Source organism: Photinus pyralis, unplaced genomic scaffold (assembly GCF_008802855.1).
Source record: "Photinus pyralis isolate 1611_PpyrPB1 unplaced genomic scaffold, Ppyr1.3 Ppyr1.4_LG4, whole genome shotgun sequence".
NCBI classification, from domain to species: Eukaryota; Metazoa; Arthropoda; class Insecta; order Coleoptera; family Lampyridae; genus Photinus; species Photinus pyralis.
The window spans coordinates 13,296,392-13,309,266 of NW_022170511.1; the positions used below are offsets into that span (position 1 = coordinate 13,296,392).

General features: G+C 36.8%; 2 protein-coding genes across 2 annotated transcripts in view; both read left to right on the forward strand.

Moving 5' to 3' along the window:
* LOC116169426 (dynein regulatory complex subunit 7) overlaps positions 1-12,875 on the forward strand; it is an 80,107-nt gene that overhangs the window by 11,531 nt on the left and 55,701 nt on the right. The window lies entirely within an intron of this gene.
* Positions 3,772-6,355, forward strand: LOC116169427 (protein distal antenna). Its single transcript, XM_031485514.1, has one exon. The coding sequence runs from the start codon at positions 4,505-4,507 to the stop codon at positions 5,795-5,797; it is 1,293 nt and encodes a 430-aa protein (XP_031341374.1). The 5' UTR covers positions 3,772-4,504; the 3' UTR covers positions 5,798-6,355.

Here is a 12,875-nt window from a genome sequence, read left to right on the forward strand (position 1 = left end):
TTTTACTCGCACACCTTTCACACCCTGTATACTTGCAGTTGCACCTTTCCTTGTTAAGGTCACCCTTTGCCCTTTGGTGCCAGTATGTGTTCACATTTCTATTAGACAACATACATATGCGTATTTTTTCAGGCTTGCGATTTAAACCTTAAACATTTAAACCTTGAAACTTCGTTGTGCCATCGCACAGGTAAACCTTTGAACTTAAGGTATGCATGAATACTAGATAATTTACTCAAAATACAAGTGGTCACTAAAAATGCATGAAATTCACTTAAATGGCATTGAGATAATGCGTTTGGACGTTTTTCCAACAAAATTGATGAATAAATGACGAGTTTGACATCATCGTCCGGTCGCTTGCAGACTGAGCCATGCTGAATAATAATTATTATTCAATGGTAATACCGATAATCCGAAGACTTTGTGACAAATCGTTACTGAGATCTCGAGCAATTTGTAAAAGGCGTCCGACAGGGCGCAAGATATTGAACATGTAAACTCTCCTTTTAAGGGCCCCAATCTGAGTGAAGGTTTAGAGGACACCAGAAGAATTTTTGGGATGGAAAGTGGTGGTAATGTTACGATCCAGACTTGTCTTTGCCTGTACAATTTTGCCAAAGTGACTGTGTATTGAAATGCGGGCAAAATACTTATCCGGTATTTTTTAGTGCATTTTAATTTTTAAAAAATGTGCAATTGTTTGCGTTTTGTCCGTCCGACCGGAATCACTTCTCCGGTTTTGAACTATTTTTAGGGAAATTGTCCTAGAGTCCTGGAATTTTGTTACAATAGGTAGCCTATACCTTGAAGGTGTGCCAGATGGCTCCCTCGCACATGAATGAGATACTGTTTTTGAAAGTAAAACGTGCATAACTTTTATCTGCGACAACGAATTGGTCTCAGATGTTGCATACGTATGCTTTTAGTGGTGTCAAATAAAATTTTGAAGATGGGGAGGGGGGCACGTTCTACCCTTCATGATATTCTAATGAAAGTTCTCACCGAAATGAATTGGTTTCTACAAACTATAACTTTCCTGAGCGACTCTTTTTCGAGATGAGAGGATAGCGGAGGAGGGGAGAGGGTAGAACTAGATTTTAGCTTTCATGGTATTCTAATTAAAGGTCTCAACTGAGGGGATTAGGGGGGAACGGGTTTTATCCTTCATGGTACTATAAGTATATTAAAGGTCTCGACGAAAGGAATTAATTTCTAGCATTCATACTGATACTCCTCCTCGACCTCTTATCGTAATCGGTTCACATTCCTTATATTTCAAGAGCGGATTGTCGGAGGAAGGTACTCACAAAGGGCGATTGGAACGTTTGGAAGAAATATATCCATTGATGATGCCAATACTTTAAATGCTACTATTTCGAAAACGGTTTATCGCAGGAGAGTACCCACAAAGGCAAAATGAATCGTCTGGACATATCTGTGATGCAAACACGTTTAGTGCAAATACCTACAGAACGGAGTGTCGGAGGAGGGTACTCACAAAGGGCCGAAAAATCGTTTCAACGAGACACAATCTACTGGCGGTGTGAAAACTTAAAACTTAAAATAAACAAGTATAAATTGTGCACCCGATCACGATAAGAGATCGAGGAGGAGGGCTATGGTTGGTAGAAATTAATTCCATTTGTTGAGACCTTTCATTAGAGTACCATGAAGGATAAAACTAGTTCCACTCCCCCCTACCCCTCCACCCCGTACTTCGATGAGGTCAGAAGGAAGGGCAGTAGTTGGTAGAAAACGGTTCCTTTCGTTGAGACCTTTAATTAGAATACAATGAGAGATAAAATTAATTTTTAACCCCCTCCTGTTAAATGATGCGCTAAAAAAAGTTTGGTTTTATTACTCGTAGGTTGAAAGGTACTCAAATACTAATTTTCGTCATCGCCATCTACTAGTAAATATTTTTCGCTCGAATATTCATAATTTTACAAAAGGGTTGCGAATTTCAAATTAAATTAGTGTAGGTACTTTCAATTTGCACTATGGTCGGAATTCGGAAAGTAATTTTTTCGATCTTTATTCGTGCATAACTTTAATTTTGTGAGAATAGTTATTGTGTGCGTCTTGTTATTCTTAGCGCATTTATTTATTTATACAAATGTAATTTTCATCCCATTTTGACCGGTTAGCTGGCCGGCTGGCTGGCAGGGAAGGCTCGTAGAAGATCGCTTTTACAAAGGCAATGAGTGTTTGTGTACCCAGTGGCAGCGCAACGGGGGGGGGGGGGGGCGAGTGCCGTCAGTTCTGGGGGCACTTTTCGTCGAAACTTAAGTTGATAAAAACTTATTTGCACTCTACGATGAGCAAAAGTCTCCCAATGTTGTTATAAAAGAAAAACTTTTTATTGCAGTTTTGGACTTTTGCGCTGTTGCCACGTTTGCGCAAGTCATACGCCAAAATTGACATCGTCGATCTATGAATTTGGCGGCAAAGGGAATGTGATAACCCCCGACAACATCTGACTGATGGTTGGTTGAGTCAAAACTGGCTAATAATAATAATAATGTTTCATTTTAAAGGGTCGCAACTCGCAAGTGTAGTTTTAATTAAATTTCAGTGTGTCGAACCCTGCAGTCGATTTTAGCCAACTATTACACTTTCTTCTCTTCAATTAAAACCTCGACATACTGCCCTAGAGCGTTCGGCGCTCTCGCGTAGACTGGACCCTCGCGCCCTCGGTACTGCTGCGACCTCAGCGCGCCCTCGCGCTTTCGGGCGGCGGTGTCATGACTTCTTCGGTACCTACCTAGTTACGCCACTGACCAGGATTTATGCCATTCGGTATGTTGCCCCAGATTACGTTTGGAGTGCCCAAGAAGTGATTCTGATGGTTATTTATTATTATTCGTTAGGAAAACGTTCGAACGCTCCATTCCTGCGGTAACTATTTTGTTCAAAAGACATCGGTCATCATTTAGACTATTTCGATTCGCAAGAAGACAATTTGTATTTTTGGCACATCCAAATTAGTCACAGAATGTCTAGATCCAGTAGAAATAGTACAATGTTTAGTTTACATACGAAACAATACCAAGTTAAAATGCGGTTACCCTTTTTATTTGTTTTGTTTAATTTGGTTGTTGGATTCAGATTTAAACTTTTAGTCAAGATTGATTTATTTCATACAATAAACTTTCATCATTAGATTGTAAAACTGAGAGACAACTTGTATATCGATTTGCATATCATTCATGACTGCTTTATGAATCAAAAAGGGGTGTATAAGTTACTCAATTAGATTTCCGTTTTTGTTTGCATATACTTTCAGTTAATTTAATTTGACCTCGATAACTTTATCAAGGCATAAATACTTTGGATAAATAAATAAGTTCAATTTAAAATTCTTTGTGCAGCGACCACGTTAATAGCACAAACCTGTTGCTCGTTTGCCTTTCATAGATTCATTTATTGGCTATTTTCCTTTTATTCGCCGATCGTTGATAAAGAAATAAATTACCTGCTTTGGCAATTAACAATAAATGCACGTCGAATTGAGGGTATTTATGCGTATAGTTGGTTTAAACATGCATGGTAATGAAGCGCAAGCGAGCGATGTTAATTAATTTGTAAATCGAGATAATTGACATTGTTTACAGAATTTTATGTCGAATTTGGCTAAGCGCGATTGTTATCGGCGCGCTTTGAATTTTAAAGTCGGCGATTTGCATACATAATTTTGTTCTTGACCTCTGAACCAACATCGGGAATAACGCGCTTGATGTATTTGGCGTCTTCGAGCCGCATTTCGGTGGTTCGTCAAGTCGCGCGATGATTGATGAAAGTACGCTTGGTCGATTGTAACGGATGGCTGGTGGGGAGGGGGTGAGTTTTCAATTTTAAAACACTTCAGCTGGTTATCAGCTGTTGTTCCACGTGAGGTCTGGCGTTTCGCGAATTAGAAAATTTAGCTGCGTAAATGCGTCTTCGCGCAAGTGTGTGTGCTACCCGGCACTACCGGGGATGGGAGGGTGTCACGTCAAGCCATCACGCGGGACCCGCGAACCTCCCTGCCTACCCTGCTTGCTTGTGCTCAGTTCGCGTTCGTCCGTCGCACGTATTGATCGACTGGACAAAGGAACTGACCACCAGTTCACTTTCACAAGAAGCACTCGCCAACGCCGTTCGATTGTTAATTAATATTCGCAATATTTAAAAGTATTAAATTCGCAAGCGGGTAAAATGCAGCGCGCGCCTGCGTAAAAAACACACTGCGGCTCTACTCAACGTGTTGCATTCGTCAAAAGTTGCGGAAGTTTTGTTTGTTTGTTTGAAGTTTTGAGTGTACTCCAAGTTTTTTCGAACTGCGCACTGACAGCCGTTTTCATTGGTTGAACGTTGTATTGCATATAAACAGTAGCACGTGGTTAATTTAATTGAGTGCAGTTTACGTGAACGTTACGCGCGTTTATCTTCAAACTTTTTTTTCATTTATTCACGAAGTTGTCCCACGAATATTTATGCAACTCGAAATCGAGAAATAAGAATGTCGTCGAAAGCAGGAAAACGTCCTTTGCGATCCTTGACCGCTCATGAGAAATTGGAAGCAATTCGGCGAGTTCACGATGGAGAGAGCAAAGCGTCCGTCGCCCGCGATATTGGCGTTCCGGAATCGACCCTTAGGGGATGGTGTAAAAACGAAGACAAAATTTCCTACCTGTCTCGGCAGTCCAGTCCCGATACTGACGAGTCAGCGCCCGCGGCCGAGCTTAAAGAGAAAAAGCCAAAACTGGAAGACGTTCTACAGCCATACAATTTAAGCATGAAAACAAACGGAAATGCCCATTCGCCAGTCACGGATTTTGCTAAAGCGGACTTCGACGCCGGCAAACCCCTAAATTTAAACGTCAAAACTGAATGCTTCAAATCGAGTACGGCGATGAGCGAGAGGGAGAGAAATAGAGCGGAACTGGCGCGCTTAAGTGTGGAATTAGGGTTAAATCGACCCGAGATGTTCCTGCCAAATATGAATAGCGGGGGCAGCTTGACGGATCTAACGAGCAATATAGGTCTTTTAGCACAATGGAATAGTTTAATTGCGCAGCATCAGCAGAAATCCAAAAGCAATACTAAGGTAACGGCACCCGCCGATACCAGCACAAGCAGCGTCGGTGCCTTCTCGGGGGTCGGCTCGACGCCACCCAAAGCCGAACCCGAAACCAAACCTAAACCTCCCAAACTGCCCAAAATGGAAAACCCAACAAGCGTCGACGAGTCCGTGTGGTACTGGCTCAAATCGCAACCTTCAATGCTGGGGCTGATGCAGAATCAAAACGGATTACCGGCATCCAGCACGTCGACCACCCCAACCGTCACAAGCTCAACGGTGTATAACGACACCAGGCCCTCGGACCAAAGCTCGTGGTTTTGGAAATGGTATAAGCAATTCGCAAACTCCTACCCCGTTCAGCAGCACCTACCTGAAAAACCCATTCTCTACCAGCAGTTAACCAAAGACAAAGACGGCTATAACAGCGAAAACATCACGGTGGACGACTACTCACTGAAAAGCAACACAAAAGTGCGGGCGGTGCTAGATAATTTGTTGTTTAATAATAATAACAATAATAGTTTAGGTTTATCAAAAAAGGAAGTGTTAACTCAGTCCGAAGCGCTGGAGCACGGTGAGAAGTTTCTTGAGTGGCTCGAGTGTTGTAGTGAACCCTCTGTTACCGCAGTGCAAATTATGCAATTCCGATACCTGTTAAGTAATATAAGGAACGGATCCTATAGGAAAAATAGTAACTTACAAAATAGAGCCAAAGTGAAACGTAAATAAAAAGCTACAACCAAATTGATTATACATAATTAAGTTGTCTATGTAGTTTATGTAAAATTTTATGTCGGGTATATTGTTCTAAAAATGCGTATTTTTAGAATGTAACGATAGGTTTAAGATTTTGATGAAGTTACCTAAGAATAATATTGTATTGATACGTAGATGTATATTTTTTTGTGATTTTAGTTCGAGAACTCGTGTGCCAAATATTTCCAAACTGAAAAATTGACAATTCTAATTTGCTCAAACCCATTAATAAGGATTCCTATGTAATGATCTCGCCGTTAATTACCAAAGGGTTTTCTTTTGAAACTTTTAGAAAATACGGTTTTCGTTTGTCGATAAAGAATGTACTTTTAGTTTTGCGAAACATTCATGTGCGTATGATCTCTGTATACAGGGTGTTAATATTGTTGGATACGTGTCTTTAGTTTTGCTTATCCGCTCTGTATACCTTTAATTCGCCTACCTGATGTATTATATAAATTTACAATTATATAAAGTTAATATTTTTGTACGAATTTTTCGATTAATAAATTTTTCTTTTGATTAATTTTATTTGAGACTATTTCACTTGATGCGATCGAAAACTAAACGAGAGCTACAACTGCAATACACATATTGAAGATAAATGTATACTCCTTTTCAAAAGATGGTGATAAATTGATAATTGTTAGATTATTACTCGTAGAACTAACGTTTATTATAAAGACAAAGGATTAATTTTTATACCTATAAGGACAACTATTACCACGATCGAATAACGCGGGTATAATCATAATTAATTAGGTTTTCCTGCAGTTTTCCTAATTCGTAAGGTAAATATGGGGTTGTATAGAACAACTGAAGACCTTCTGCAGGGGTACTTCTAAAATAGCTATTTGTGTATTAAGAGCGCAAAATGATATATTGTCGATTGAAAGAGACAATCAATTTGCCTTCGAATTACACACAAGATTTTTTCTACAATCGAGCAGTTCACATATTTTCAAAAAATTTAAATTGTTCACTCAAATGAAAGATGTAATTTACTCGTTATCATTGGGATACTATGAGCAACGCATATTTGATTTATGGTTAATAATTGGGAGAGCGAGCGTTTTTTTTATGTAGTCGCTTAAGTGTCATTCCTCGAAAAAGATGACGTTTGCGTTGCCAAATACGAGCGCAAATGTTTACTTTGGATATCGATTGCAGAAAAAAGCATTATGCGGGTCACTCTATAATTGGGCGTAAGCCTGTTGACTGTTGAGGGCCTAGAACAAGAGAGGCAATAAATAAATAAATCATTAGTCCGTACTTGACTTGAAGATATTCTTATATTTTGCAAAGAAGTATACATCTTTATATGTATTGCTGTGTGCACTGATCCATTGGCCAGAATGACCGTACACAAAACACCAAAACAGTTCTCAGTTAACCTGTTAACTTGTACCAGATAGTGGGTTAGATCAAATACTAACTCCAAACTGAACTTCAAAATTTTGAATAATTAAAATGGACCATGGGCAAGCATCAAATAAAAACAAGAGGTAAATTAGAAAATACCGTTGAAAAGATCGTTATGAATGAAACATTAATGTGAAAATTACAACAGTTCGATTTAATTTTAACACACAAAAGGAAAATGATAACACAAACAATTATTACAAATAGACTAAAATTATGGCTTCTTACATTACGTCATTACTTGTCCGGGAATTGTAATATCCAAATAAAGAGTATCCGTACACAGTATACAAAAACAATTACAATTTTCAATGAAATTTTACACTCACGACCGGGTAATCGCAGCATCCTCTCCTCGGGCAGACAAGGACGTTCCAATAAAAAACTCAACTTCAAATCGAGTCATATTTACACACTTATGGGGGCGCCGACAAACACCTCTTCTTGCAGCACCTTTAATGGCCAAAACTTCAAAACGTAGAACAATAACTAGCCGCGAATTCGACGGCTTCATAAACAACCCCCCCCCCCTCCCCATCCCGGTACTGAACATAGCAAAAATATGATTTTAATTTTCAAAGAAACGTAGTTGTGCGTTGAGTATGTCTAAAATTTCAATGAAACGCTTTTCTTGTTAACGTCCTATTTACGGCGAAACCCTTCTTCCGAAAATGAAAATTATAACAACCAATCATACATAGTTGACAACAAAGACTTTCCCTTCAACGTACGTTGATAGACCAAAAAATAGACGTCGAATAATTTTTATAAAAAAATTGTTATCAGACATTAAGAGATAAATCCAAACTTAAATTTTAGGAAAAATAAAATTTCATCTCTCTTAACTACACAGAAAAGGTGATAAATGACATCCACCTGTCAATTAAATGAAGCATTTACATTTGATAACAGATAAAAACCAAACAAAATTCCCACAAATTCTACGTTAAATAAAATAAAAATGTAAACAAAAACAACATTGACCGCTTTCTCGTATGACACAATAAACCCCATGTCGTTACATAGACCAACGACAAATTAAAAAAATTTAATTACGAATGTTAATTACACAAAAAAACGCCCTTGTATATCTTAATTAATATTTTCGAAAATTTCATCCTGCCGGACGAAATAAACACAGCAGTATATAAAATTCTATATACGTCAGTACGTGTGTCTATGACTGAACTCCTAAACGGCTGGACGGATTTTGATGAAATTTTTTTACGTGGCTCTGTGTGCTCGAGTGGTTTAGATCCACAATTGGGGCAGATAGGAATAAGGAATTCATATATCAGTCAATGTTTAGCGTCCGATGTCGTGGGGGGAAAATCTAGTACTGTTAAAAATTTGGACATAATTATGAAGAATATACAACCACGAACTAAAAAATAGAGCACTTTATAACACTATTTATAACCCATATTAAGAATATTAATTGCGTCGCGAATTAAAAAGAATGTGTATTGGTGTTCGGTCATCAATAGAAATAGGTAGGTACTATTTTTAGTTCTCACTCGTAATTAATATTTCAAATTTCCGTAATTATACGCACAGATGTAAATATGCTCACTATTGCCCATATGACACCCGCATGTACAGTGTACATACACAGAACGTACCTTATTACTTGTACAAGGAACGTCCATGCTAGATACTAGGTATGTTTTTTGTGCGCATATATGTAAAAGAATCACTAACGGTAAAGAGGATTAGGGGTATTACACCCCTTAATTAAACACTATACGACAATTTACAGTGGGCGTTTATTGAACAGTAACAATGGCTCGATACATTGCTCTATTTCTCGACCGTCTTTCTTGGATGTCGCGTACGAACACGAAGTCCTCATATGTGGGCCGCGCTCCTTCGCGCACCCCTTGGTATAATAAAGCTGCCTTAGCGAGCCGTAATAAAACGTGATGTTTTCATGTTTCACGAAGTTCCGCTTACATATATGACATCCAAACTTCACAACGTTGTACCTGTACTTTACACGTACGTCATTTGGATGTTTCATATACATACACAGTACATAAGTATGGACATTCACTGTAAAAAATGTTGTATGTAGGTACATAAAATGTACTTTTTTCGTACAAAATATAGAAGGCATAAATATTGATTATAGATAGTTGTTCAAATGAACAACTTGCACTTGTTTGGCCTGTCGGCTGTTTTTATCGCAGTTTAAGAAAAATTTAGTTTTATGTTTATAAAAATATTATTTACTTACTTCACTTGTTTTTATCAGATAGTTACTTGTATACGTATTTTTTAGTCACAATCAAAAACTTTATATGGAATGTTATTTCTGTTGTTTTCAGCAAATACCTAAATAAATAAATAAATAATTAAAGAATAACTTTAACGGTTTAGTAATAATATGCATAATATAATAATTGCTGTTACAATTTATGACAAATATTGCATACATTTCTCTACGGAATGTACTGGTAATATAAAAAATATACTATACTATACTATACTATACTATATTATATACCAACACTATTTAGTTTTGATAATTTTTATTTTTGCTTCTCTCTAAACACCGTGGTACCCACTTGGCAATGTTTGCTTCAACTTTTTTTATTGTTGTATTTTTGAAGAGTTACATAGACGCTTCTGTGGGAAAAATAAGAATGTGACACATTTAAAAATAAATGAAACTTACCTTAAAAAAATCATTCAAATTTAAAGTTTTAAAAGTCTGTTTTGTCGTCTTCCCATAAAACTGAATGTGGTTCCACAAAATTGGTTAGTAATCAATCGTACTGTCGCACGAGAAATAAACTCATACACATTGCTGCCCCTTCTCTGGGAAATTTTTTTTACCTACAAAAATAGTATATTAAGATACAAGTGTATAATCAAGTCTTTAAAGCACGCGCAACGAGTTTAAGGGCACGACGCAAAGCGGAGTGCCTTTAACGTTGCAAGTGCTTTAAAGACCAATTATACACGTGTATCTTATAGTATTTTTTATTATACCTGCAGTATAATTTAAAAATAGGAAATACAATGAAATCATATTGACGTTATACTCGAATACATGTCTAATTAAGTGGGCTGGGTGTTCGTAATTTCACGATTGCCATGGAAATGTCACTTGACGTTTGCTTATAAAAATCATCGGCTTTGTGAATTAAACGATTTCCGTTGAAAATGATAATACACCGTCCATTAAATCGATTGTTGTGAAATCTAAACAAACGTTGGTAGGTGTAAAATCCAACTCCAGTAAAGCCTATTATAAAGAATATGAAAAGTTGTTTCCATGGATGAATAGGAAGTTACTTACGAATAAAGTCTTAAATGCATCCGTTGGCATATATGAAGGAAATGTCAAAGGTATTTAAATCTTCTATATTTTGGTGCATTCATTCAAAACTTTAAAGCAATGCTGCGATTAAAAAGTGGAACAGATTTGGAAGCGTTTGTGAAAGCTTCAACCAAAGGATAGCCAAAGAAATGTTCTGCATTTACAGAAAGCGACCTAAAAGGATTTTTTTATTTCATCCAGATGACAGTTTCAAAAGTCATACTTGAAGTATCGTTACTTAGCAACTTTAAAGCACGTGTGTTTTAAAGGCCCTTTTTCGCACGCATTTGAGTGTTTAAAACGGAGATTGTGATTCAGGTATAATAAAAAATTAAGTTTTATACAAATACAATATAATTAAAAATTATACAGAAAGACTGTATCAAATAAGGCAAATAACACTTCCTTCTTACCTATATTTTATAAGATGAGGAGCAAATTGTATTACATACTTTCATTTCGAAAATTTGTCTAAAAACATTACTCTTATCGCTTTTTCCATGTTTGCTGGATTGCTCAAATAATTTTCCAATTCTTCGAAATGTAAGTCACATGGTATTGTCTGGCAAATTCTGAACATTTGTAAATAATGAATCCATTTCGTCAATCTCTACAGCCGCTACGTTATTAACGATCCTTGAGATCGTTTATAAGTTTGAATTGCTGTCTGTCTGTCCGTGTGCATGATAACTTTGTGTAGAAACGTCCGATCGCTTTGAAAATTGATATACATGTTCTTCAGGATATAAGAAAGATCGCTATTGTTTTCGGCCAAAAAATTACAGCCCAAAAACTGTGCAGATTAAAAAAAATTGCGAATGCGCAACCCAACTTTTGTATTTGTGGAATCCCAATTTTTTATCTGTTACGATATTTAAATGAACTTCTTTATGTGGATACCTCAAATAAAAGTAAAACTGATGCCGATCAACAAATTTGATTTGCGCAAGCGCAATTTCAAATTTTTTATTCAGACATTTAAATGAAATAACTAAGTTGTATTTGAACATTCACACGTATCGACGTCCGTAAAAAAAATCGGTCCAGTACCGGCGTACCAACGGATGGGTTTCTACTTGATCCGTCACCGGACCGGTAAAAAAAACAGAGGATTTATTAGAAACACATGAAGGCTTAGTGGACTTGTCCGTATTACTTTACTCCGGTAGGAAATTTATATGCAATTTGCTACAGTCGTTCAGTTGTGTTGTACAGTTCACGATTCATATAAAGTAACTAGAATAAATGTTTTTTTCTCCAACCACCTGAATAAGACGCTATTTTGTGACAGTGTTCGGTACGTAAAATTGACGTTTTGCGGATTAATCGTTTTCACCATGGCAACTGTACAAAAAGTAGATACTTTTGGTCCTAGTACCAAAAAGAAATTGACCTTGAAAATTGGCCAATTAAAAAATTACAATCACGGAGATATGTCACATTGACATCGTTTTACATTGCAGGTTGTAAGATATTTCTATACATACAAATCAAATATTTTTGCATATTCAATGCAAATAATGATGTTACCTATACGTATGTACATGTATTGAAAATGATTTACGCTCGCTATTTTTATTTAAACCATGTGTAACGTAATTTACATATTCGATGAACGTAATTTTAATACGTATACAACCCGCCGTCGCGCGTAACGCCATCTACTTCAGACCCCTTGCACTATTATCTGTCATTTTGAATTCAAAATTTGAAAAAGTTAATTGCAATTAATTTTAATTAAAAAACTGTACGGTAAGTTTTTTATTTCAATACAAAATATAACAATATTAATTGTGTATACAATAAAATGACTGAAACTGATAGCGACATGGATTGCACTCCGCCAGAGATTATAGAAACGGCAGAACATGCTACCTCAAGATTTGCTCCCTACAAAGTCGCGAGAGGTGAGAAGTAAGAAGTCAGAACGAATAGGTTATAAGTTAACCTAAAAACTAGAGTGGCATGACACGTGAGGACAAGAAAGCAGAAGTTCTTATACTAGTAGTGAAACTGTGACTGAATCTAAATTCGAATATAATTTGAAGAAAAGGGGGTTGGAGAAAAAATTTTATGTTTTATTCGTACAAAAAATGCGTTTTCGGGACTCGGAAGGTTGCTGGACTCCGCTAACGCGTCGTCCAGCAACTATCTTCCTCGTCCCGAAAACTGACATTTTTTGTACTAATGAAACAAATAACTATTTGATATTTGTCGAGTATATCGCAATTATTTGCAGACCTTTGAATTGATAATTTGTGATCACCTACATGTATGTTAATTTGAGCAGATAGACACTCCAAC